Genomic DNA, 21,436 nt, shown 5'->3' with positions numbered 1-21,436 from the left:
TGCATTATATTTGTGTCAATTATCTAGTGTATGTGTGCCAACTAAGTTGCATGATGCTTTATGTAACCCCAAATGGATGGATGCCATGAATGTTGAAATGGATGTCTTGAACAAGAATAAAACATGAGATTTAGTTCCGTTGCCATGAGGGAAGAAAGCTGTTGGATGCAGATGGGTGTTTACTTTAAAGCATAAAGCTTATGGTTCCATTGACCGTTACAAGGCTAGATTGGTAGCAAATGGTTATACTCAGATCTATGGAGTTGATTATTTGGAGACCTTTGCTCCAATGACAAAGCTTAATACTGTGCGTGTACTATTGTCCCTGGCTGCTAATCATTGACCCTTATTACAATTCGATGTTAAAAATGCGTTTCTACATGTTGACCTCAAGGAGGAGATTTACATGGATCTCCCTCATGGCATTCCTGTAACCTCTAAGGAGGGTATTGTGTGTAAGCTGCGAAAGTCTTTATATAGATTGAAGCAGTCTCCAAGAGCGTGGTTATGGAGATTTGCAGCATCTAGGAAGAAATTTGGGTATGTGCAGAGTAACTCAGACCATACTTCGTTTCTAAAGCATCATAAAGGTAAATTGATAGCTTTAATTATTTATATTGATGATATGATTGTGACTGGAGATGATCAAGCAGAAATGCAAAATCTTCATGAGTATCTGGCTTCTGAGTTTGAGATGAAGTCATTGGGTGATTTGAAGTACTTTCTTGGGATTGAAGTTGCCAGATCTAAACGTGGTATCTTTCTGTCTCAAAGAAAGTATATTTTGGATTTACTTGCAAAGACTGGAATGTTAGATTGTAAACCAATTGATACCCATAGTGAACAGAATCATAAGTTGGGGTTATATCCTAATCAAGTGCCTACAGATAAAGAGCGTTATCAACGACTTGTGGGGAAATTGATTTATTTATCTCATACAAGTCCTGATATTGCATATGCAGTGAGTGTAGTAAGTCAGTTTATGCATTCTCCTAGTGAAGATCACATGGGTGTTGTGATGGGCATCTTAAGGTATCTGAAAGTAACTCATGGAAAGGGGTTAATGTTTTGCAAGAATGGTCATACATATGTGGAAGGGTATACAGATGCTGATTGGGATGGTTCAGTTACTGATAGATGTTCTACGTCTGGGTATTTCACATTTGTTGGTGGTAATTTTGTTACTTGGAGGAGTAAAAAGCAAAAGGTGGTGTCTAGGTCTAGTGCCGAGCTTGAGTACCTTGAGATGGCTCAAGGTGTGTGCGAGTTACTATGGTTGAGAAGATTGTTGAGAGATTTTGGGTTTGGACCCTAGAAACCTATGGATTTGTATTGTGATAATAAAGCTGCAATTATGCATAACCCTGTGCAACATGATCATACAAAGCACGTGGAGGTTGATCGAAATTTTGTTAAAGAGAAGTTGGATGCTGAAATTATTTCTTTTCCGTTTATATCAGCCGAGTATCAACTGGCAGATGTTCTTATAAAAGTTGTGTCTACTACGGTCTTTCTCAACTCGCTTGACAAGTTGGGTATGTGTGACATCTTTGCTCCGACTTGAGGGGAAGTGTTAGCGAGATCCTAGCTTAATTAGGATATTTATTTCCTAGTTTATTATGATTATATTTATTTCCTTTTTGTACATATATTGTGTAATTAGGTTTTTATCTTGTTTCCTAGTTTGACCCTACTAGGGTTACATCCTTGTACTATAAATGCATTCTTTTGGAGAATGAAATACAACCTAAAAAATATTCTACCCATATTGTTTGACTCTAGCATCCAGCAATTTCAAGCCAACAAATTTGAGAAACACATCTATATCTCTATCTTGGCAGCTCAACGATTTAAGTCCTAGCTGCCAAAGCTACATTCAATTTCCTAATAACGATGTATCAGAAAGATAGTCAAATTAAGGTGTGCCACAAATACTTGTCTGAATTGTCATATTTTTCATCTCTTAGTACTAGATTTTCAGAATCTAAAAGTTTGTACAACTGTTGTTGGGTTTGCTGGCTAAACAACAGTGTTTTTTTCTAGGCAATAACATCACTTGAACTCAAGAGTTGAGGCAAGAAGGATCTCCATTTCTTTCTTGTTTTTTGGGGGGTCTTTTATGCTTAGAAGTTAATTGAAGACATGATGAATGAAACATCTAGAAGGGCAAGTAAAGAAATTATTTGTGTGACCATTCTATAAACAAATAACTGAATGATGGATCAACTGATTCGTGTGAGCTTTAAAGAAGAATTTCTTGCACGTGTTTATTTCCTATCGTTTTATCCTCTGATACCATGTTAAATTCAGAGAGACATGCCAGTGGCCCATTACTAACTACACCGATATTGTCCCCAACTTAACTACCTACAAAGCCCAGTAAGTGTGAGGTTTTATCGCAAAAGGTCTCGATAATATTAGTAATGGAACCATTCATTATATCTTATATTTTATTTAGTCAAGTTTCCGATGTGGGATTTATATTCTTCAACACAAGAAAGATATATTCACCGTACACCTATCTAAAATACACTAGTTATTTATTTATTTTTTATATGTAATTCATGCACAAAGACCATCAACCACAAGAGCCAATACACACACACACACACACACACACACACACACAAAACCTTTTTTTTTTTTGTTTATCTACAAACTATGCTTTGATAACGTAATACATGAGAGCATTCAATCCAAAATTAATTGGCAATGAATGAAAATGTGATATTTATGAATGTTACTGTCGAGTTCCTTTTTATCGAACAACACAATATTACTGGTCATCGATGAGATGTAAATCTAAGGCCTCATCTAACAAAATAAAGACAATATGCCACCAGGGCTAGCAATGACTTCCTATATGCATATTCACGTTTTGAAGGTAAGCAATAAATGAGGAAACCAATAAATGAAGGTAAGCAATAAATGAGGAAACCAAACTGACGGCAAACCTCAACAAGAGTACAAACACAAGGCATGCAATTTCCAACAAAACATAAGAAACAAAAGCCAAAGACCTCAGACAACTTAAACAAGAGGCAATGTTGACCTGTGAGGTGGGTGTGTATCCCTCCTTTGTGGTTGTGATGGTGTGGTCTCTGTTTCCTTTACAGTAATGATGACTTTATGTTGTAATTTATTTTGATTTTGTGACGGGGAAGATTATTATACTAGATTGTGCTAGTTCTAGTCTAATCTTTTTGTGTTTGTGGTGTCTTGTTCTTGTATTTGGTCTTCTCAACTCTTGCGTTTTCTGTGTGTTTCTCTCCCATTTTTAGGATTTGAATGAACATTGATTGATTACGACCCAAAAAAAAAAAAAAAAAAAAAAAAGAAGAAAAAAAGACAACAAAGCCAAACCAATCACTAAAACACCATAACAGAACATAGTAATTGATGATTGATTTCATGGGAATGACTGATAAAATCTTTCCACAAGCCAGTTGGTAAAAGTTACAACTACCACCACGAAATATATATTTTTCCTTTTTTTTTGCCCAATCTTCAAAGAAATGAAGAGACTTTCTTTGAATGGGATAAAAAGCCAGTGGAAACACTATGACATTCACGTTTCATGGACGTCTATGACAGCAACATGTCACCTAATTTTCTTAAGATAATTGAACACATACGACTAATTTCAATTTTTAACAAAGGCAAATCTTTAGAATTGACGCCAAATGACGTATTTTCAATTGACCACGTATATTTGGAAGCCACATGATCATCGAATCCTGATGAACCACAGCCGTTGGATACAGACCATAATATATGTGTATTCTCTGTTTCCTCCTGTTCTGACACGTGCAACTGACAAATTCAATTTAAGATGACAAGGGCAACCTACCCTTTGTTTCATCTTAAATTCAAAGGACAACCAGAATAATTACACTTGTGACATGCCTTGATGCCCCAAATCCAATTTTAGCTCAACTAGTGGGGCCCAAAAATGGACAAAGAAAACTCACCTGGCTTATGGTTCATGGTCTCTGGTTCACTCCATCAAAATCTAATCTAATATTTTTGTTTTTGATTCGACGAAATGTAATCTAATCTGAACTTTGTATAATTTGCACGGTGGTAGTTAAAAGTTAGCGGTCGGCAGTGGGCATAAAACCATGACCATTTCTTGTTTCATGTTCATTGGAATTTATGTGTCTGTCTCTTTCTTCACAACCTCAAATGCAGCTGATGCCATAACTCAATCCCAAACCCTTAGAGATGGCAAAACCTTGGTTTCCAAACATGGCAGCTTTCAGTTGGGTTTTTTCAGTCCAACAGCTTGTGACACCAAGAACCGCTTCTTGGGGATTTGGTGCAAGAATTCATCAGTCTCATCAGCCACAACTGTTACTTGGGTTGCAAATCAGCACAACCCCATCAATGGTTCATCAGGCCTTCTGATGATCAACAGCTCCGGAAATGTTGTCCTTCTAAGTCAAAACAGCACTGTTGTTTGGTCAATAGCTTTGTCCAAGCAACCCCGGAATCCGATTTTGCAGCTCTTGGATTCTGGCAATCTTGTCCTAAGAGAAGCCCGAGATGGGAATTCAAGGAACTACTTGTGGCAAAGCTTGCAGTGGGACGAGAAGGCCGGTCTTTACCGGAGTCTATTGGCTTCGAGTTCAAGTGACGTCTGTGACAATTATGGCCGTTGTGGCCCCTATGGGATGTGTGACATTAGCAACTCAGAAGTTTGCAGCTGTTTAAAAGGGTTTCAACCCAAAGATCCTGGAAATTGGAACTATGCAGACAACTCCGGAGGTTGTGAGCGTATTACACCATTCGTGTGCCAAAATGGAGATGGGTTTAAGAAATATGGTGGGGTGAAGCTGCCAGATACAACACATTCTTGGGTCAACCAAAGTATGAGCCTCAAAGAATGCAGGGCAAGTTGCTTGAACAACTGTTCTTGTACGGCTTATGCAATCTCTAATGTCAAAGGGGTCAGTAGCTGCACTATCTGGTTTGGTGATCTTATCAGCCTTAGGAAGCTTCTTGATGAAGGGCAGGATCTATATGTTCGAATGCCTGCTTCGGAATCAGGTGTGTGATTTAATCTTTTAACTTTATGTGTACCATTTTAGTAATCATTTTTGTTTAGCCTAGGGCCTAAATAATTATGTAAACTTCTCTTGTTTTGCTAGATCTTGTATCAGTTGTTTTGTATTGCCTGATGAGTCCATTAGCTGCTCTAAAAACTTTGATTATGTCCCCTGCTTTATAGTTCCCGTATTTTTAGTTGAAGCTGTGATATAACTCCAGTTGCTTTGCCCTTTTGAAATAACCTATGAAGACACAGACCGTCCGCGTAAGACGAAGATAATAGTGATAGCTGTAGCCGCAGTATCCATTGTTTCCGGGGCGTTCTTAGCTGTCTATTGTATTCACAGAAGGAGGAGAAAGCTCAAAGGTAATATTCTTCTCTAAAACATATTCCCATTAGTCCATATAGTCTTTTTGTTCCCAATTGGTACAGTAAAGAGACTCTGCCTACATTCTGCAATGGAATATCCCGAACAAGAGGTGCTTTGATGTGTTCTCATTTAATCTCAACTTCTAATGCTTTAGCAAAAGTATTAATAAATATTGTCACCAACCGAAGAAATTTTTTACATTGCACATAATGATATAAAAAGTCCTCAGGAATGCTATGAGATAGAGCTTAATTCAAGTCTGGAAGTTCCATTGCAATTGTAACTGAAGCTCTTGTTTTAGCACTAGAATGAATTCAACAAAAGTTGCAAAGTTAAAGGGAACATCTGTTGACGTGAGTATATTAACTTAATCTGCACTAAAACCAGAAAAAGAATAAGACTTCAGGAAATAAATAAGATTGATGAAATCAAATGATCAGCACAGGCCTTAGTATATATTTCATATTGATAGAGCCGAGAAAAATCATTTAACTACCAATTGAGGAAGATGCTTGATGTAGGGTAAGAAGAAGGCAAAAGATTCACTGGATCTGTATTTTCATTAAAGGTCAATTGACGTGTAATAAGTTTACATGTATCAAGTCAATTCCTTCAACGCTTTTCAATTTTATTTAAGAGTCTATTACTGATTTATTGTACCTGATGAGAAGCTGATCTTCTTTGTTTTTATTCTTTGTGTTAGAGAAACTGCGGAATGATGGAATGATGGGTCAGAACAATGAAGGACAGAAGGAAGACCTGGAGCTACCATCCTTTAGCTTGCCAACATTAATCACAGCCACTGATAACTTTTCGTTCAACATGAAGCTTGGAGAAGGTGGTTTTGGATCCGTGTACAAGGTAAATTTCTAATTTTGTGATCCTGTAAACATCAATGAAGCAGTTGTTTTGTTCAAAACTTCATAATGCTTTTGCTAAAGAGAATTTTCAGGGTAGACTAGTAGATGGGCAAGAGATTGCGGTGAAGAGGCTCTCCCAAAGTTCTAGGCAAGGAATCGCTGAATTCAAAAATGAAGTTATACTAATAGCCAAGCTTCAGCACCGAAATCTTGTAAAGCTTCTTGGCTACTGCATTCAGGGAGAAGAAAGATTGCTCATTTATGAATATATGCCCAACAAAAGCTTGGACTCTTACATTTTTGGTATGGATCCTTTGTAACTTACTAATACTGTTGGAATTAGATATCGCACTACAAACATTGTACTTTTGGTTCTAAGACGCTTGAATTTGTACTTCTGAGAATTCAAATTAGAGTGATGAATTAAAACTTGCCAGATCAAACTCAAGGTAGACTGTTAGATTGGTCTCAACGCTTCCACATTATCTGTGGGATTGCAAGGGGTCTTCTCTATCTGCATCAAGATTCCAGACTGAGGATTATTCATAGGGATCTTAAAGCAAGCAATGTGTTACTTGATAAAGAGATGAACCCAAAAATCTCAGACTTTGGCATGGCTAGAATATTTGGAGGAGATCAGACTGAAGGAGTTACAAAGAAAGTTGTTGGAACCTAGTAAGTATCCCCTATGCATCCTTGCCTATTATCTACTACTTTCTGAATCATTAAAGTTTTTGTTTCTTGTGACGTACTGCAGTGGTTATATGGCACCAGAATACGCCATTGATGGTCAATTCTCCGTAAAATCCGATGTTTTTAGCTTTGGTGTTTTATTGTTGGAGACACTAAGTGGAAAGAGAAGTAGAGGGTTTTATGATCGCAATCACAACCTCAACCTCATTGGACATGTAAGTATCAACTATTGAGTTTCTCAGTTTACTTGTGTTTCATTTTGTGACTGTCAAACATGTTACATGTGCCTTTAGGCATGGCGATTATGGAAAGAGGGAAGGTCCTTAGAAATGATTGATAAATGCTTAAGTGATTCATGCACTCTCTCGGAAGTCTTGCGTTGCGTACATGTTAGTCTTTTATGTGTGCAACAGCTTCCTGAAGACAGGCCAACCATGTCTACTGTGGTTCTGATGTTAGGTGGTGAGAGCGACTTGCCTCAACCCAAAAAGCCAGCTTTCTTTTTAGGAAAACATCCATCCTCTGAAGCAGGTTCTTCTTCAAGTAAGAACCAAACGTCTTCGACTTTCGGTGTGAGAAACGAAACATCTTCAACTAATGAATCTTCGATAACAGTGTTGTTGCCTCGATAAGATTCGCTAATTGTACATCTAGTACCATGCTAATTTTGTTTGATCTGAAGGAACTATCTGATTTATACAAGGTATTATTCAATTCATATACTCATTTTGTACTCCATAAGTATAAGCAAAGATTTTGAACTCAAAGTAACAATGTAACCAGATGTTCAAACAGGCAGCCTGATTTTTTGTTGACAGACAGCTTCAAGATAGAAAGATGGGAATTCAGGGAACTATTTGTGACAGAGCTTTGACTATCCTTCTGATACATTTTTACCAGGAAATTGAATGAAGCTTGGCAGCTGGAGCTTAAAAAGACAGGTCTTGACTCTTGACCAATTACTTCCTTGAGCTGTACACAAGAAATGTGGCAAACTCAAACTTGAAATGTCTTTGCTTTGCTTCGGTGCCAAGAATGCTATGACCATTATGGCCCTTTAGGTGCATTTGGAAATTGTATCATGGGCTTCTTCAAGCATGTACCCAAACATTTCTTTTGTTTTGTTTTCTGTTTTTTTGTTTTTGTTTTAATTTGTCACAATGTAGTTTGTTTTGATTAGTATTTGATTTTATTCCCATGATGATTCCAATGCTTCATTAAATTAAATAGAGGTCATGATGTATGTCATGCTATATAACAATCATAAACTCTTAAGACACAAGAAAAAATAATTATTTCCACTTTGTCAAGGTGTTTTCTATAATTTTTATAGCAGCAAAACCTTTGTTTTTTTGTTGTTGCCAAAATTAGGAAGAGGAAGAGGGGGAAACTCACACACACGGATGGGAATTGAATCCACGATCACTGGAAGCACGCCAAAGATCTGGACCAATCTAACTAACACTCAATTGGTTAATAGCAACTAAACTTTACAAAGCTGAAGTTGCAGCATGCATAAATATTTGGTTGCCAACCCAGATAATATATTTTTTTTTAAATCAGAAAAAGGAAACAAATAAAATTTAATAGTAAGGATTATAATATGGTAGACTATATAGTTGATATACTAAATAAAGAAATGAAAAATAAATATGAGATTAGTGGGATGACTAATCATAACACTCGATATTAAAGAGATGAAATTTAAAAATGATTAGTGGGTCAACCAAACCAAGCCATGTAATAAATCCAGATATTCCATGTCTTCATTTCATATGAGGCAAATACACGACTTGGTCAATTTCTTTGTCACATTCCAAATTTCAAAGCTTCAAAGCCTTCATTCTTTTATTCAATAACTTATCAAAATCACACTCCAATTCAAAATCATTTTACATCTCTGCCCTAATTCCCAAATACACAACAGAAGCAGGCAGGCAGGCTGAGGCAGGGCACAAGTTGCAGCAGCAAAATAACAGAAATCAAATGAAATGAAGTGAGGAAGAAGACCAGAAAGCCCCAAATCCCTCTCCGAAAAAAAGAAAAGAGCAGAGAGAAAATGGAGAACGGTCACGATTGGAAAATTGCTGAGAAATTCTCAGGTTTGACGATTGCAGGCGCTGACCCAATTCGTTCTTCAAACAACAGCACCAGCAATCAAGACGGAAACTTGCTTCAGGTCATGAAAGCCATGGAAGCTGCAGAGGCCACAATCAAGCAACAGGTTGAAGAGAACATCCGATTGAGGACCCAGCTCGAACACAAGATGCTCGAGCTCCACAGATACAAGCTCCAGGAATCCATGCCCACCCAAATGCCGCCTTCTGTTGATCCATGGGCCCAGCACCTCCATGGATCTCATGATCAAGCTCATCAGCCAGTTGCCCATGTCGACAATCAAATCGATAGGATTGCAAATCCCGCGCAGACTCATACAGAATCAGAAACCCGAGAAACCCAATTGGGTAGCAGCGAGATCAATGGAGCCATGAAGGTCGTTCGAGTTTCTGGTAATCAGGCAGCTGCAGAAAACGCCAGCAGTGGCATCTCTCGGTTGTCTTCACCGTCCACAACGACGTCGCTTTCTCCGGGAAGGTCGAGCACCGAAGGGGAATATGATCCTCAGCGTGTCAATTTTTCTGGACATGGGTTGATGCCATTGACTGAAAGAAACAACCCCAGCAACAGCCTGTGGAAGAAGGATCTGGTTGTTAAGGTTCATGAACATGAACAAGAGATTATACAATTGCGAAAGCATTTGGCGGATTATTCGATCAAAGAAGCGCAAATTCGAAACGAAAAGTATGTGCTGGAGAAGCGCATTGCTTATATGCGTTTGGCATTTGATCAGCAGCAGCAGGACCTTGCTGATGCTGCATCAAAGGCTCTGTCTTACAGACAGGACATTATTGAGGAAAACATTCGGCTCGCTTATGCCGTGCAGGATGCACAGCAGGAGAGATCGACGTTTATTTCCTCTTTGCTGCCAATTCTGGCTGAGTACTCATTGCAGCCTCCGGTTCCTGATGCACAGTCCATTGTTGGCAATGTCAAGGTTCTGTTTAGGCATTTGCAGGAGAAGTTGCTTCTTACTGAGTCCAAATTGAAGGAGTTGCAGTATCAGTTAACGCCTTGGCGACCAGATTCGAATCAGCAGCCTAATAACATTAGCATTGCTGCGCCTCCTTCACCACCATCTCAGTCCATTGGTGGTGGAGCATTGCTAAATGTGAGCAGAAATGGGCTTGAAATGGTTGCTCAGAATCAGCCAACATATTCTTCCAATGTTGGAAGAGTGCCAGCTTCTGCTTCTGATACTCAGACAACCGCGGATTGGGATCATCATGCTCAGAGTGGTTTCGGTGGTGGTGCCCCCAACAATGTGGAAACCAATGACTTGGGATTGGGAAGGTATTCACCTGTTCCAAGCAGGACTTCAGCAGGCCAAGATCAAGATGTTCCTGTTAATCTTGCTGTTACTCAAGGTGATACACAGCGAGTAAATCATTATAGTGGAGGGACAAGCAATAGACAGGTCACCTTTCGTGATCCAGTTGGGAACACACACAGAGAGATGGATGATCAATATGCAGAGGGAAACCAGAATGACAGAGAAACCTCATCCAATTGGAGTGCAGGGAACTCTCCTTACACATCCCCGCTTAACGATTCCAGCTCCCCGTATCCTCATTATCTACCGCCGGTTCTCGAAGAGGGTGGTTCATCTTCATATTCAGAGGCTGCAGATGATGATCCATTACCAGCTATAGAGGGCCTCCAAATTTCGGGTGAAGCTTTTCCGGGGCATGAACTTCAAGCTAGCGGGTACTCTATCAACGGAACAACCAGTTGTAACTTTGAGTGGGTGCGCCACATGCAAGATGGATCTGTCAATTACATTGATGGAGCAAAGCAACCAAACTATCTTGTAACTGCTGATGATGTTGATACATACCTTGCTATCGAAGTCCAGCCTCTGGATAACAGGAAGCGCAAGGGAGAGCTCGTAAAGGTGTTTGCCAATGAGCACAAGAAGATCACTTGTGATACTGAAATGCAAGGCCAGATAGAGAAGATTCTTTATAAGGGTCAGGCTTCATTTAAAATATTTCAGTTCGCTGGATATCTTGACATTTGGGAACCTGCTACATTGGCCATTAAGAGGGGAGCTTACAGCATTAAGGGCAGTGGAGGACCTAGTGGAAGTGGTGTTGTAGTTACGGAGAAGTTTTCGCCAAACACATTTGTCACAATTCCTTATGGAAGTCCTGCAGAATTCATAATAGTTAGCGGCTCGGATGGTGGTGGTGGTGGTAATGAGTATATCTTAAGAGCAGACAATGAAAGCTGTTCTAGAGATACAGTTGTGCTCACATTAAGATTATTTATCCATAGGGCTGATGTGAGAAAAAACTCGAGGAGAGGGAAAAAGATGTTATTTTTTTAACAAGTAGCTGTTCCTGTTAGGCTCAGCATTCAGCAAGACTGTCTGTTGTTATTTGTTTTAGAGTCTGGGTGTCCATTACATATTTGGGCTGTTGGGTGTGCAGTTGAAATCTCAATTTGAGTAGCGTTGTGAGAAATTTTTGACTGAAATTGATGGCCTCATCTTTGCTCATTATTCTTTGTGGATGACAATGACAAGCTCTGAGAAACCCACCATTTGAAGGCCCAATGTTCTGTTTAATGGTCCCAAAATTTCAACATGATCCATTCCTGCCAAAAGAATTAAAAAAATCCATAGCATCTAGCATTAGTACTTTTTTGACCATGCTTGCAGAAACTCCAAAACATTCAAGCCTGCATTAGACCATCATCAGCCTGGAAGCTATTTTGGTGTAACAGTATCACATATATAATCACTGGCCACTTATCTTTTCCCTTCTTTTACTCTAGTAGCTACAAGTTTTCCAATGTTCATTGAAAAACTATTTCAATTTTTATATAATTTGACTGTTTCTGTGGGAAAATTGCACGTCAACACAGCAATGAATAATACCTCGAATAAATTACATGGTGCAAGATTTGCAATTAATTGCATCTCATCGAGCCTCAGGCAACGTTATGGTAGAGTCATAGGTTGAAGATGGTTCGTTAGTTGAAGATGTTAAGTTCTTACTTGAAGAAGAATCTGCTTCAGACGAATATTTTCCACCAAAGAAACCTGGTTTTTTGGGTTGAGGCAAGGGGAACTCATCACCTAACATCAGAATCACAGATGACATGGTTGGCCGGTCTACAGGAAGCTGTTGCACACATAAAAGACTAACATGTATGCAACGCAAGAGTTCGGATAGAGTGCATGAGTCCCTTAAGCTTTCATCAATCAACTCTAAAGACCTCCTTCCTTTCCACAATCTCCATGCCTAAGGCACATAATATGTTTGTTAGTCACAAGATCAAACACACGTATATGAGGTCTTTGATGGAAACTACTCACATGTCCGATGAGGTTAAGGTTGTCATCCGGATCATAAAATCCTCTACTTCTCTTCCCGCTTACTATCTCCAACATTAAAATTCCAAAGCTAAAAACGTCTGATTTAACAGAGAATTGACCATCAATGGCATATTCTGGTGCCATATAACCACTGTGGTATTAACAAGAAACAAAACACATTAGTTAAGAAACTATTAGATGATAATTAAAATGCTATAGGAGAAGAAACAAATCACTTGAACTTCGAAAATAGTATGTAATAAGGAGAGTTATAATGGATACTTACTAGGTCCCAACCACGTTTCTTGTAACTCCTTCAGTCTGATCTCCTCCAAATGTTCTAGCCAAGCCGAAATCTGAGATTTTTGGGTTCATGTCCTTATCAAGTAATACATTACTTGCTTTAAGATCTCTATGGATAATCCTCAGTCTGGAATCTTGATGAAGATAGATTAGTCCCCTAGCGATCCCACTTATAATGTGGAACCGTTGTGACCAATCTAACAATCTACCTTGAGTTTTATCTGCAAGTTTTAATTGAAGTTACTCCAATTTGAAATCCCAAATGAGCAAGCTGAAGAGTTTTAGAACCTAAAAAGGACTAGTAAAACTATTTTTAACAGTGTATAGTAAGTTTTAAGGATCCTAACCAAAAATGTAGAAGTCCAAGCTTTTGTTGGGAAGATATTCATAGATGAGCAATTTCTCTTCTCCGTCAATGCAACAGCCTAGAAGCCTTACAAGATTCCGGTGCTGAAGTTTGGCTATTAGTAGTACTTCATTTTTGAACTCATTTGGCCCTTGTCCTGAACTTCGCGAGAGCCTCTTCACAGCAATTTCTTGCCCATCTTCTAGTCTACCCTGAAAATTCTCATTAGGAAAAGGATTACAAAGTTTCAGGAAAAAAAAACTGCTTCATTGTTCTTTACAGTTCTTATGCTTACATCTAGGAAACTTACCTTGTATACAGGTCCAAAACCACCTTCTCCAAGCTTCCTGGTGAATGAAAAGTTATCAGTGGCGGTGACTATTGTTGGCAGACTAAATACTGGTAGCTCCAGGTTGGCTTCCTGTCCTTCATTGTCCTGACCCATCATTCCATTCTTCCTAATTTTCTCTAAAAAAATAAAGAAGATCAACTACTTCCCAAGTATGATGAATGAGAAGCAAAATATGAATACATTTAGAGTAATTACAAATCAAATGACCATATAATTAAAATATAAAAGCAGTGTATCTTTTGTGTTTTCCTATCCTGTACTCATTCATTCTCTTAAAAGGGTCACTGTTCCACTCAGGTAACAGAGCCTATACAACAAATAACTGCAAACTTAAGGAATCTAAATCCACATGAGTAATGAGTTTAATCTGCCCTGAAGCAAATGTCATGGGGAGTGGATAGCGCATGATTCAGTACACCATGCTATGGTTGGAAGCTAAATACACCATCTTAAGAAAAGAGATCATTGGTAAAGTCAAATGAGCAGCACTTGATGCAGACGTAGGATGGAACCCAGAAATATTATATAATTATCAATTAAGAAAAATGCTTGATTTGAAGTCAACACAAACTAGAATAACAAGAACCAACATCTAGTCTTCTATATGAAAAGAAGTCCTGGGTGGCCTTTTTTTATTGTTTGATCATTGTGTGATTGAAATTCATGAAGTGTGTATTAGTTTCATCAAGGCAGCCTCACAATTCAGACAGCGGCTCGGTATTTTTGGCTGGTGACAATGTTCAATAGTGGAATTCATTTCTAAAGCATTGAAAGTTGAGATTAATGAAAACACATAAAAAAAATATTCTTGCTCAGAATACTGCATTGCAGAATGGGTGTAGCAACCTCTCTTTATAATATTTTATTGAATAACACTAAGGTAAAATGGCAATAGTTTTACAAAGTTGAAGGTCATAGAAGAACTAGTACCTCTGAACTTTCTCCTCTTTCTGCGAATGAAATAAACAGCTAAGAGTGTCCCGGAAACAACTGAAGCAACAGCTACAACTATCACGGCTATCTTTGTCTTAGGCCAATTAGCCTCTTCATAGTTAATTTCAACAGAGCAAGAGAACTACTGTTAAATGACAGCTAGAATGACAAATATGAGCAGAACATAAAACAAGTGAAATGATCAAAAGTTTACAGAAAATTATGGTTTCATCAGGCAATTCACAACTATTGGCTTAATGATTGAGCCCCTAGGAAGAAAATGATTAATGATTTAACATTAGTAGCGCACCTAATTATTTACTGAGGAGAAAAAGAAAATCTGTTGCACATACTTAATCCTGAAGCAGGCATTTGAATATACAGATCCTGTCCACCATCCAAGAGCTCTCTGATGTTCATCAGATTACCAAACCAGATGGTGCAGCCACTGACTCCTCCTTTGACACTGGAGCTTGCGTAAGCCATACAAGAACAGTTGTTCAAGCAAATTTCCCTGCATTCCCTGAGACTCAAAGTTTGGTTGACCCAGGAATTTGTGATGTCTGGCAACTTTACCCCAGGATATTTGATAAACTCATGTTTATTTTGGCAGCTCAAAGGTACAGTGCGCACACAACCTTCTTGGTATTCTCCAAAGTTCCATTTTCCTAGTGCTTTGGGCTCGAAGCCTTTGAAGCAACTACAAACTGGGGATTTAGTAATGGTACATATTCCATTGGGTCCACAACGTCCATTACTGTCACAGTAGTCTCCTGAAGTTGATGTGTCATGCTCTACCCTTGACGCCAATAGACTCCTGCAAGCCCTAGTCTTTACGTTCCATTCAATCTTCATACCCTGAAACAACTTATCAGAGTGAGAGTCAAAGCTTTGCCACAAGTAGTTTTCTGAGTTTCCATCTTTGGCTTCTCTTAGGACAAGATTGCCAGAATCCAAGAGCTGCAAAATCGGATTCCTGGGTTGTCTGGACAAATTTATTGACCAAACAACAGTCTGATATTGGCTTAGAAGGACAACACTGCCCGTGCTGTTTATCATCAAAATCCCAGATGAACCATTAATGGGGTTTTGCTGGTTTGCAACCCAAGTGACATTTGTGACTAATGAAACAGAACTCTTGTACCAAATTCCCAAGAAGCTGTTTTTGGAGTCAGGAGCTGGTTGACTGAAAAACCCCAATTCAAAACTGCCATGTTTGGAGATCAAGGTGTTACGATCTCTAAGGGATTGGGATTGAGTAATGGCATCAGCTGCAGTTGAGGTTTTGATGAAAAAGAGGGACACATAAATTCCAATCAACATGAACGAAAAAATACTGCCCATTGTTTTCTTTCTAGTCTTGGAGTTCTACATCATCTATGCCTGCCTGCCTGCCAGCCTACTACTAAGTAAAATCTTTACAAGTTCAAGATTCTTAGATGGGTAGATACGTACAAAGATGATGTAGTATTGTATCCAGAAGAAGGGGGCATAATGCCATTGACCGCCATCCACAGATTTGTTGACTTTTGTGGCCCACAAAGATGAAAAAAAACACGGCTTGGTCCTACAGACCGAAGTTTAGCGGGTGACGGGCCAGCCTGGGAATTGGAAAAATTATATTCTTTGTAAATATACATGCGTAATACTACTTAAAATGAAACTGGAAAGAGTAAAGTAAGTCCATCAGATTCTGGAGCCTCAACTCAGACAATAATAGGAAGAAAGCCGAAGTTGTAACCCAAATAAATAAAGAGAGAGAGAGAGAGAGAGAGAGAGAGGGAGACCTGCAATTCCTTCTTTTCCAGGAGAAGAGAAGACCCAAGAAGATTGTTGGGGTGAAGGAGATGGAGAAGTTTGGGGGGTCATGGCGCGAAGTCCTATAGGGTACACACAAGTGCATTTGGACCGAAAAAGAAGATGAAAGTGAAGTGGCCATAGTAGACACGCGGGCCCTATTTGATTTTATTGGGTAGTCACATCACATAGAGCCTACTGCGAATCTGTGATAGGGAGAAAGTCAGAAATAAAAGGGATAAAATGATGTGGGGACGAAATTCCTAACTCATTTATGAACTTGATAAAAACTCTACGGGGTTGATTGAATGATTAAAGGGAGTTTCACTAAAACATCCAAAATATGGATTGAAATTATAAAAAATCTCAACATCCAAAACACTTTTTAAACATATCTAAAACCCATCATTATACACACTAAAAACTCATTTATAAACACACCAAAAAAATATACAGTTGTTGATTTTGGGGTTAATTTTGGATGTATTTCTATGTTTAAATAGTGTTTGGGTTTTTTTATAAATACATGTCTAGGATTGAGTTTATTTATAAATTTGTAATGATTAAACGTGTGCGATGGAGTTGAACAGTTATATGAATAACCGAGGATTAAAATGTAAGTTCAAAGATCATTGGTAACCATAGGCATTAACTTGTTTTTTTTATATAAGTCATAGTTTAAAGGGAGCTGATTTTTATACACTCCTTTTTAATTCACTTACACTCCCTTTAGTGTAAATGGACAAAAAAAGTGTGGGAAAATCACCACCCTAGTTTAAATTGTTCTAATCTATGATGTGGGATATTGAATTCGGGAGTAAAAGAGTGGGTACATGTCCTAACAAATTGATCTAACTTATGTTTGTTAGATGTGAGAAACTCTCATACAACAGGGATATCATTTTTTACTATTCCGGCCAATAAGACAATGACATGTGAAAACATTAGACATTAACTTTTTAGATTGATCATTGTATCCCTTAAAACAACTGCTGTAAGTCCACAATATATTTGCAGCACAACATCAGGCTAGCTGGTTGAGACAAGGTGAATTGGATAAATATCTAGTTTTGGTAAGTACAGGTAACTTCAATATCGAGTGCATTGTAGCAGGTAAAGTTTTGATATTTAGCCCTTGAAAAAAAAAATTACCAAAGGAGTGACTTAGCTTGGACAGTAGAAAGATCTATGCATGGAATGTTTGATAAACAACGTTTCATATATTTTTTCTGCATCAAATCTTTGATATGCATAGAATGTATGCCATTCATTGCAATTGGTTTAACCTTCATAACAAAATGGATATTTTCTGTTTTCATTTCTTTCTGCTTTAGCTGAGTTATTAGTGATTCTATTATAGGAGTATTCACAGTGGGGTGTATATGGAGGTGTATGTTAAATATACATCCCGAGTCACCAGAATCGTCTCTAATGAAGAGATGTAAATGGATATAAATATACATCACCACCATGGGGATGTAAAATAAAATGTATATTTACATATATTTTTACATCCTTGTAGGCGGACCCATCCGAGAAAAGAAAAGAAAAATGAAGAAAAGTCAGATAAAAGACGGACCTATGGCTACACCCCAAATTTACACCCCTATTGGAGGAAAAATATATTTACACTTCGGAGGTGTAAAGGGGATGTAAAAGTAGCTTTACACTCCCGAATTTACACTCCTAACTGTGGATGCTCTTATATAAGTAGGATCTCTACAGCTGTTCTTGTTAGGCTCCATTACATGTGTGGCTGTGCAGATGAAATTTGTATCCACTGACTGGGACGGAGAGCTAATATTGATGGCCCATCCTTCCTTGCTCATGATCATTCTATGCCAATCACGAGCTTTGAGAAACACATCATTGAAGAATGTTAGGACATTGAAGGCCCAAAACTGTTTAATGCACCCAAATCCGCAACATGATCCATTCCTGCCAAGCTTTTTAGACAGGTGCTTGGAGAAACTCCACCTATCAAGCTTCAAACAGAACATGAGCCTGAAAGTGGAAGCTATAATGTTACTTTTACTCCAAGGTGCATTCAAAAAAAATATTCCATGTGTTAATATAATTTGACTGTTTCTGCAGTAAAATTGCACTGCAACACTGTTATCAATAATACCTCGAAAAATTTACATGGTACAAGATTAAATCTTATCGAGCCTCCAGCACGGTTATTGTAGAGTCAAAGGGTGAAGATATTTCGTTCTTAATTGACGAAGAATCTGCTTCAGATGAATATCTTCCACCAAAGAAACCTGGCCTTTTGGGTTGAGGCAAGGCACCCCCATCACCTAACATCAGAATCACAGATGACATGGTTGGCCTGTCTTCAGGAAGCTGTTGCACACATAAAAGACTAATGTGTATGCAGTGCAAGACTTCTGATAGAGCGCATGAGTCGCTTAAGCTTTCATCAATCAACTCTAGAGACCTCCCTTCTTTCCACAATCTCCATGCCTAAGAGGCACATGATATATATTTTTATTAGCCACAACATCAAACACAGGTAAATGAAGAATTTGATGGAGAATGCTCACATGTCCAATGAGGTTAAGGTGTTCATCCGGATCATAAAATCCTCTACTTCTCTTCCCACTTATTATCTCCAACAACAAAATGCCAAAGCTAAAAACGTCTGATTTTACAGAGAATTGGCCATCAATGGCGTATTCCGGTGCCATATAACCACTGTAGTATTTAAGAGACATAACAAATTAATTTAAAAGTTAGTAGATAATAAGGAGAGATGTAATGGAGCAAGAAGCAAAACACACTAGTTAAGAAACTAACAGATCATAAGCAGAGATGTTCTGCATACTTACTAGGTTCCAACAACATTTCTTGTAACTCCTTCATTCTGATCTCCTCCAAAAGTTTTAGCTAAGCCAAAGTCGGATATTTTTGGGTTCATCTCCTTGTCAAGTAAAACATTACTTGCTTTAAGATCTCTATGAATAATCCTCAATCTTGAATCTTGATGCAGATAGAGAAGACCCCTGGCAATCCCACAGATAATGTGGAAGCGTTTTGACCAATACAACAGTCTACCTTGAGTTTGATCTAGCAAGTTTTAATTCATGTTACTCCAATTTGAGATCTCATAAGTAAAACTGATATAAAAAGTATATAGTAAGATATAAAAAGGGTCCGATCCGAACCAAAGATGTAGAAGTCCAAGCTTTTGTTGGGCATGTGCTCATAAATCAGCAACTTCTCTTCACCCTCAATGCAACAACCTAGAAGCCTCACAAGATTTCGGTGCTGAAGTTTGGCTATTAGTCGTACTTCGGTTTTGAACTCGTTTGATCCTTGCCCTGAACTTTGTGAGAGCCTCTTCACTGCAATTTCTTGCCCATCTACTAGTCTACCCTGAAATTTCTCATTAGCAAAAGGATTACAGAGTTTAAAGAAAGAAAAAGAAAAACTGCTCCAGTGAGGCTTAAAGTTCTTTTGCTCACACATAGGAAATTTACCTTGTATACTGGTCCAAAACCACCTTCTCCAAGCTTCTTGTTGAATGAAAAGTTGTCAGTAGCAGTGGCTATTGTGGACAGACTAAATAATGGTACCTCCAGGTCTTCTTTCTGTCCTTCATAGTTCTTACTCATTGTTCCATGATTCCCCATTTTCTCTAATAAGAAGAATGCTAGATATAAGTTACCACAAATTGGAAAGAAACTTCTTGCCCATATTAAGCTTATGTCAACAACACTCCCAGGTAGTTTTTTTTTTCTTTTGCCTTTTTTGTTTCTTTTAATCATTATTTGTAATGCAAGTCATTCCATATCCATTAGTTTCACCATACCTGCCTCAGAATTCAGAATCACATCAGATGCTGTCAATGTGTCAAAATCTCAGTGTGTTTACTTATGGTTTTCTTAAGCGTAGAGAGTTGAAACTAAATGAGAACACATCAAAGTATTCTTGCTCAGGATATTGCATTGCAGAATGGAGAAGTAACTCCCCTCTTTACAGTATCTAATTGAGAAAAGAAAAAAGCAAAGAAGGTGGTTATAGAAGAAATATTACCTTTGAACTTTGAACTCTTACGGCAAATGCAACAAACAGCTAAGAGCATCCCAGAAACAATGGAAGCAATGGATACAACTATCACTGCGATCTTTGTCTTTCGGCAATTCGCGTCTTTGTAGTTTCAACAGGGAAAAACAGTTATTGTTAAATCACAGCTAAAATGAAAAATATGTGAAGAACATAAAGCAGGGGAAATAATATAATGGATTCAGCAGGCAATGTGATTAAATAAATACATAATGGAGAACCTAATTATTCATTGAGGACAAAAGAAAAACCTGTTGCACATACTCAGTTCCGAAGCAGGCATTCGAATATACAGATCCTGCCCACCAGCCAAAAGCTTTCTAATGTTGATAAGATCACCAAACCAGATGGTGCAGCCACTGCCTTCTCCTTTGATACCGGAGCTTGAGTAAGCCATACAAGAACAGTTGCTCAAGCAACTTGCTCTGCATTCCATGAGGCTCATACTTTGATTAACCCAAGAATTTGTGATATCTGGCAATTTCACTGCAGCATATTTCATAAACCCAACTTTAATTTGGCATTTCAAAAGTTCAGGCCGCACACAACCTTCTGTATATTCTCCCAAGTTCCATTTGTCTGGTCTTTTGGAACCCTTTTAAACAAATGCAGACTTGTGAATTACTGATGTCACACATTCCATTGGCGCCACAAAGGCCATCGTTGTCACAGTAATCACCTGAAGTTGATGCTAATTGACGCCGGTAAACCCCAGTGTTTAAGAAACCCAATTGAAAGCTGCCATGTTTGAAAATCAAGGTGTCAGCTGCAGTTGAGGTTCTGCAGAAAATGAAGAACACATAAATTCCAATGGAAATGAATGAAAGAATTTTGTCCATTTTTTTCTAGTCTTGGACTAGTATGCCTACTAATTACAATTCACAACTGTAAAGTCTTTAATTTGAACAAGTTGCAGATGAAGATGATAGCTAGATGGAGACATTATGAAGGAGCTCAAAGGCATAGACCTCAACCACAAGTTAGTTGACTTTTTGACCCACTTAATGATGAAACCAGATTTCTTTGCCTGAAAAAAGGAGCTAGAAGTTGGTGGGGCAGTTTGCCAACATGTGATTTGATTAATGTGGTTGCTGCATGTGGAATTCCAGGGGCTATTGGACCCAAAAATTATAAAAAAAATTGGAAGAGTAAAAGCAAATATTGTTTGAACTGGATGCCAAAGAAAGTCATCCAAAATATTCAAAGGCAACTAGAACGAATGTC

At 38.2% G+C, this 21,436-nt stretch overlaps 4 protein-coding genes across 17 annotated transcripts; 2 read left to right on the top strand and 2 right to left on the bottom strand.

Moving 5' to 3' along the window:
* The first annotated feature begins 3,902 nt into the window (after positions 1-3,902).
* LOC103326308 (G-type lectin S-receptor-like serine/threonine-protein kinase SD1-1) lies at positions 3,903-8,171 on the top strand. 9 transcript variants are annotated; one of them, XR_001677616.2, is made up of 8 exons: positions 3,906-5,049; positions 5,300-5,416; positions 6,124-6,281; positions 6,373-6,583; positions 6,718-6,955; positions 7,038-7,188; positions 7,267-7,676; positions 7,792-8,171. XR_001677616.2 is itself a non-coding variant. In XM_089049140.1 (7 exons), exons 1-7 carry the CDS (start codon positions 4,122-4,124, stop codon positions 7,478-7,480), a joined length of 1,851 nt encoding a protein of 616 aa, XP_088905266.1. In that variant the 5' UTR covers positions 3,903-4,121; the 3' UTR covers positions 7,481-8,171. The 9 variants fall into 9 exon arrangements, 5 of the variants coding, with proteins under 5 accessions (XP_088905266.1, XP_088905267.1, XP_016648821.2 ...); XR_001677614.2 differs by having other exon boundaries at positions 7,757-8,171; XR_001677617.2 differs by having other exon boundaries at positions 3,907-5,049; positions 7,874-8,171.
* Positions 8,172-8,794: 623 nt separating this feature from the next.
* Positions 8,795-16,293, bottom strand: LOC103326355 (G-type lectin S-receptor-like serine/threonine-protein kinase At4g27290). 4 transcript variants are annotated; one of them, XR_016125523.1, is made up of 12 exons: positions 16,135-16,293; positions 14,701-15,948; positions 14,345-14,458; positions 13,373-13,530; positions 13,064-13,274; positions 12,700-12,937; positions 12,414-12,564; positions 11,973-12,339; positions 11,634-11,689; positions 10,929-11,241; positions 10,514-10,828; positions 8,795-10,434 (listed from the first exon to the last, which is right to left on the bottom strand). XR_016125523.1 is itself a non-coding variant. In XM_089049139.1 (8 exons), exons 2-8 carry the CDS (start codon positions 15,689-15,691, stop codon positions 12,016-12,018), a joined length of 2,187 nt encoding a protein of 728 aa, XP_088905265.1. In that variant the 5' UTR covers positions 15,692-15,948; positions 16,135-16,293; the 3' UTR covers positions 11,890-12,015. The 4 variants fall into 4 exon arrangements, 1 of the variants encoding a protein (XP_088905265.1); XR_016125524.1 differs by having other exon boundaries at positions 8,795-10,828; positions 10,929-11,022; positions 11,148-11,241; XR_016125522.1 differs by having other exon boundaries at positions 8,795-10,828.
* On the top strand, positions 9,033-11,591 carry LOC103326306 (uncharacterized). Its single transcript, XM_008228521.3, has one exon. It carries the CDS (start codon positions 9,033-9,035, stop codon positions 11,418-11,420), a length of 2,388 nt encoding a protein of 795 aa, XP_008226743.2. The 3' UTR covers positions 11,421-11,591.
* A 1,488-nt stretch (positions 16,294-17,781) lies between the features above and the next one.
* On the bottom strand, positions 17,782-21,217 carry LOC107880789 (G-type lectin S-receptor-like serine/threonine-protein kinase SD1-1). 3 transcript variants are annotated; one of them, XM_089049144.1, is made up of 9 exons: positions 20,892-21,217; positions 20,477-20,698; positions 20,183-20,296; positions 19,627-19,784; positions 19,312-19,522; positions 18,976-19,213; positions 18,691-18,841; positions 18,273-18,610; positions 17,782-18,148 (listed from the first exon to the last, which is right to left on the bottom strand). In XM_089049144.1, exons 1-8 carry the CDS (start codon positions 21,049-21,051, stop codon positions 18,305-18,307), a joined length of 1,560 nt encoding a protein of 519 aa, XP_088905270.1. In that variant the 5' UTR covers positions 21,052-21,217; the 3' UTR covers positions 17,782-18,148; positions 18,273-18,304. The 3 variants fall into 3 exon arrangements, with proteins under 3 accessions (XP_088905270.1, XP_016648542.2, XP_088905269.1); XM_016793056.2 differs by having other exon boundaries at positions 20,477-21,204; XM_089049143.1 differs by lacking the exon at positions 17,782-18,148 and having other exon boundaries at positions 18,191-18,610; positions 20,477-21,205.
* Positions 21,218-21,436: the final 219 nt, after the last annotated feature.

Source organism: Prunus mume, linkage group LG3 (assembly GCF_029339155.1).
Source record: "Prunus mume cultivar Tortuosa linkage group LG3, ASM2933915v1, whole genome shotgun sequence".
NCBI lineage: Eukaryota > Viridiplantae > Streptophyta > Magnoliopsida > Rosales > Rosaceae > Prunus > Prunus mume.
This window is presented reverse-complemented; position numbering and strand designations above follow the sequence as displayed.

Coding starts and splice junctions, on each gene's coding strand:
- LOC103326355 (XM_089049139.1), bottom strand. CDS start 15,691: ATGGGCAGTATTTTTTCGTTCATGTTGATTGGAATTTATGTGTCCCTC. Junction 13,531..14,344: donor AAAGAGGAGAAAGTTCAGAG/GTACTAGTTCTT, acceptor TTATTTTTTTAG/AGAAAATTAGGAAGAATGGA. Junction 12,565..12,699: donor AGAAACGTGGTTGGGACCTA/GTAAGTATCCAT, acceptor TTAATACCACAG/TGGTTATATGGCACCAGAAT.
- LOC103326306 (XM_008228521.3), top strand. CDS start 9,033: ATGGAGAACGGTCACGATTGGAAAATTGCTGAGAAATTCTCAGGTTTG.
- LOC103326308 (XM_016793334.2), top strand. CDS start 4,122: ATGACCATTTCTTGTTTCATGTTCATTGGAATTTATGTGTCTGTCTCT. Junction 5,050..5,299: donor AATGCCTGCTTCGGAATCAG/GTGTGTGATTTA, acceptor TAACCTATGAAG/ACACAGACCGTCCGCGTAAG. Junction 7,189..7,266: donor ACCTCAACCTCATTGGACAT/GTAAGTATCAAC, acceptor ATGTGCCTTTAG/GCATGGCGATTATGGAAAGA.
- LOC107880789 (XM_089049144.1), bottom strand. CDS start 21,051: ATGGACAAAATTCTTTCATTCATTTCCATTGGAATTTATGTGTTCTTC. Junction 19,785..20,182: donor TAAGAGTTCAAAGTTCAAAG/GTAATATTTCTT, acceptor TCTTCTTATTAG/AGAAAATGGGGAATCATGGA. Junction 18,842..18,975: donor AGAAATGTTGTTGGAACCTA/GTAAGTATGCAG, acceptor TAAATACTACAG/TGGTTATATGGCACCGGAAT.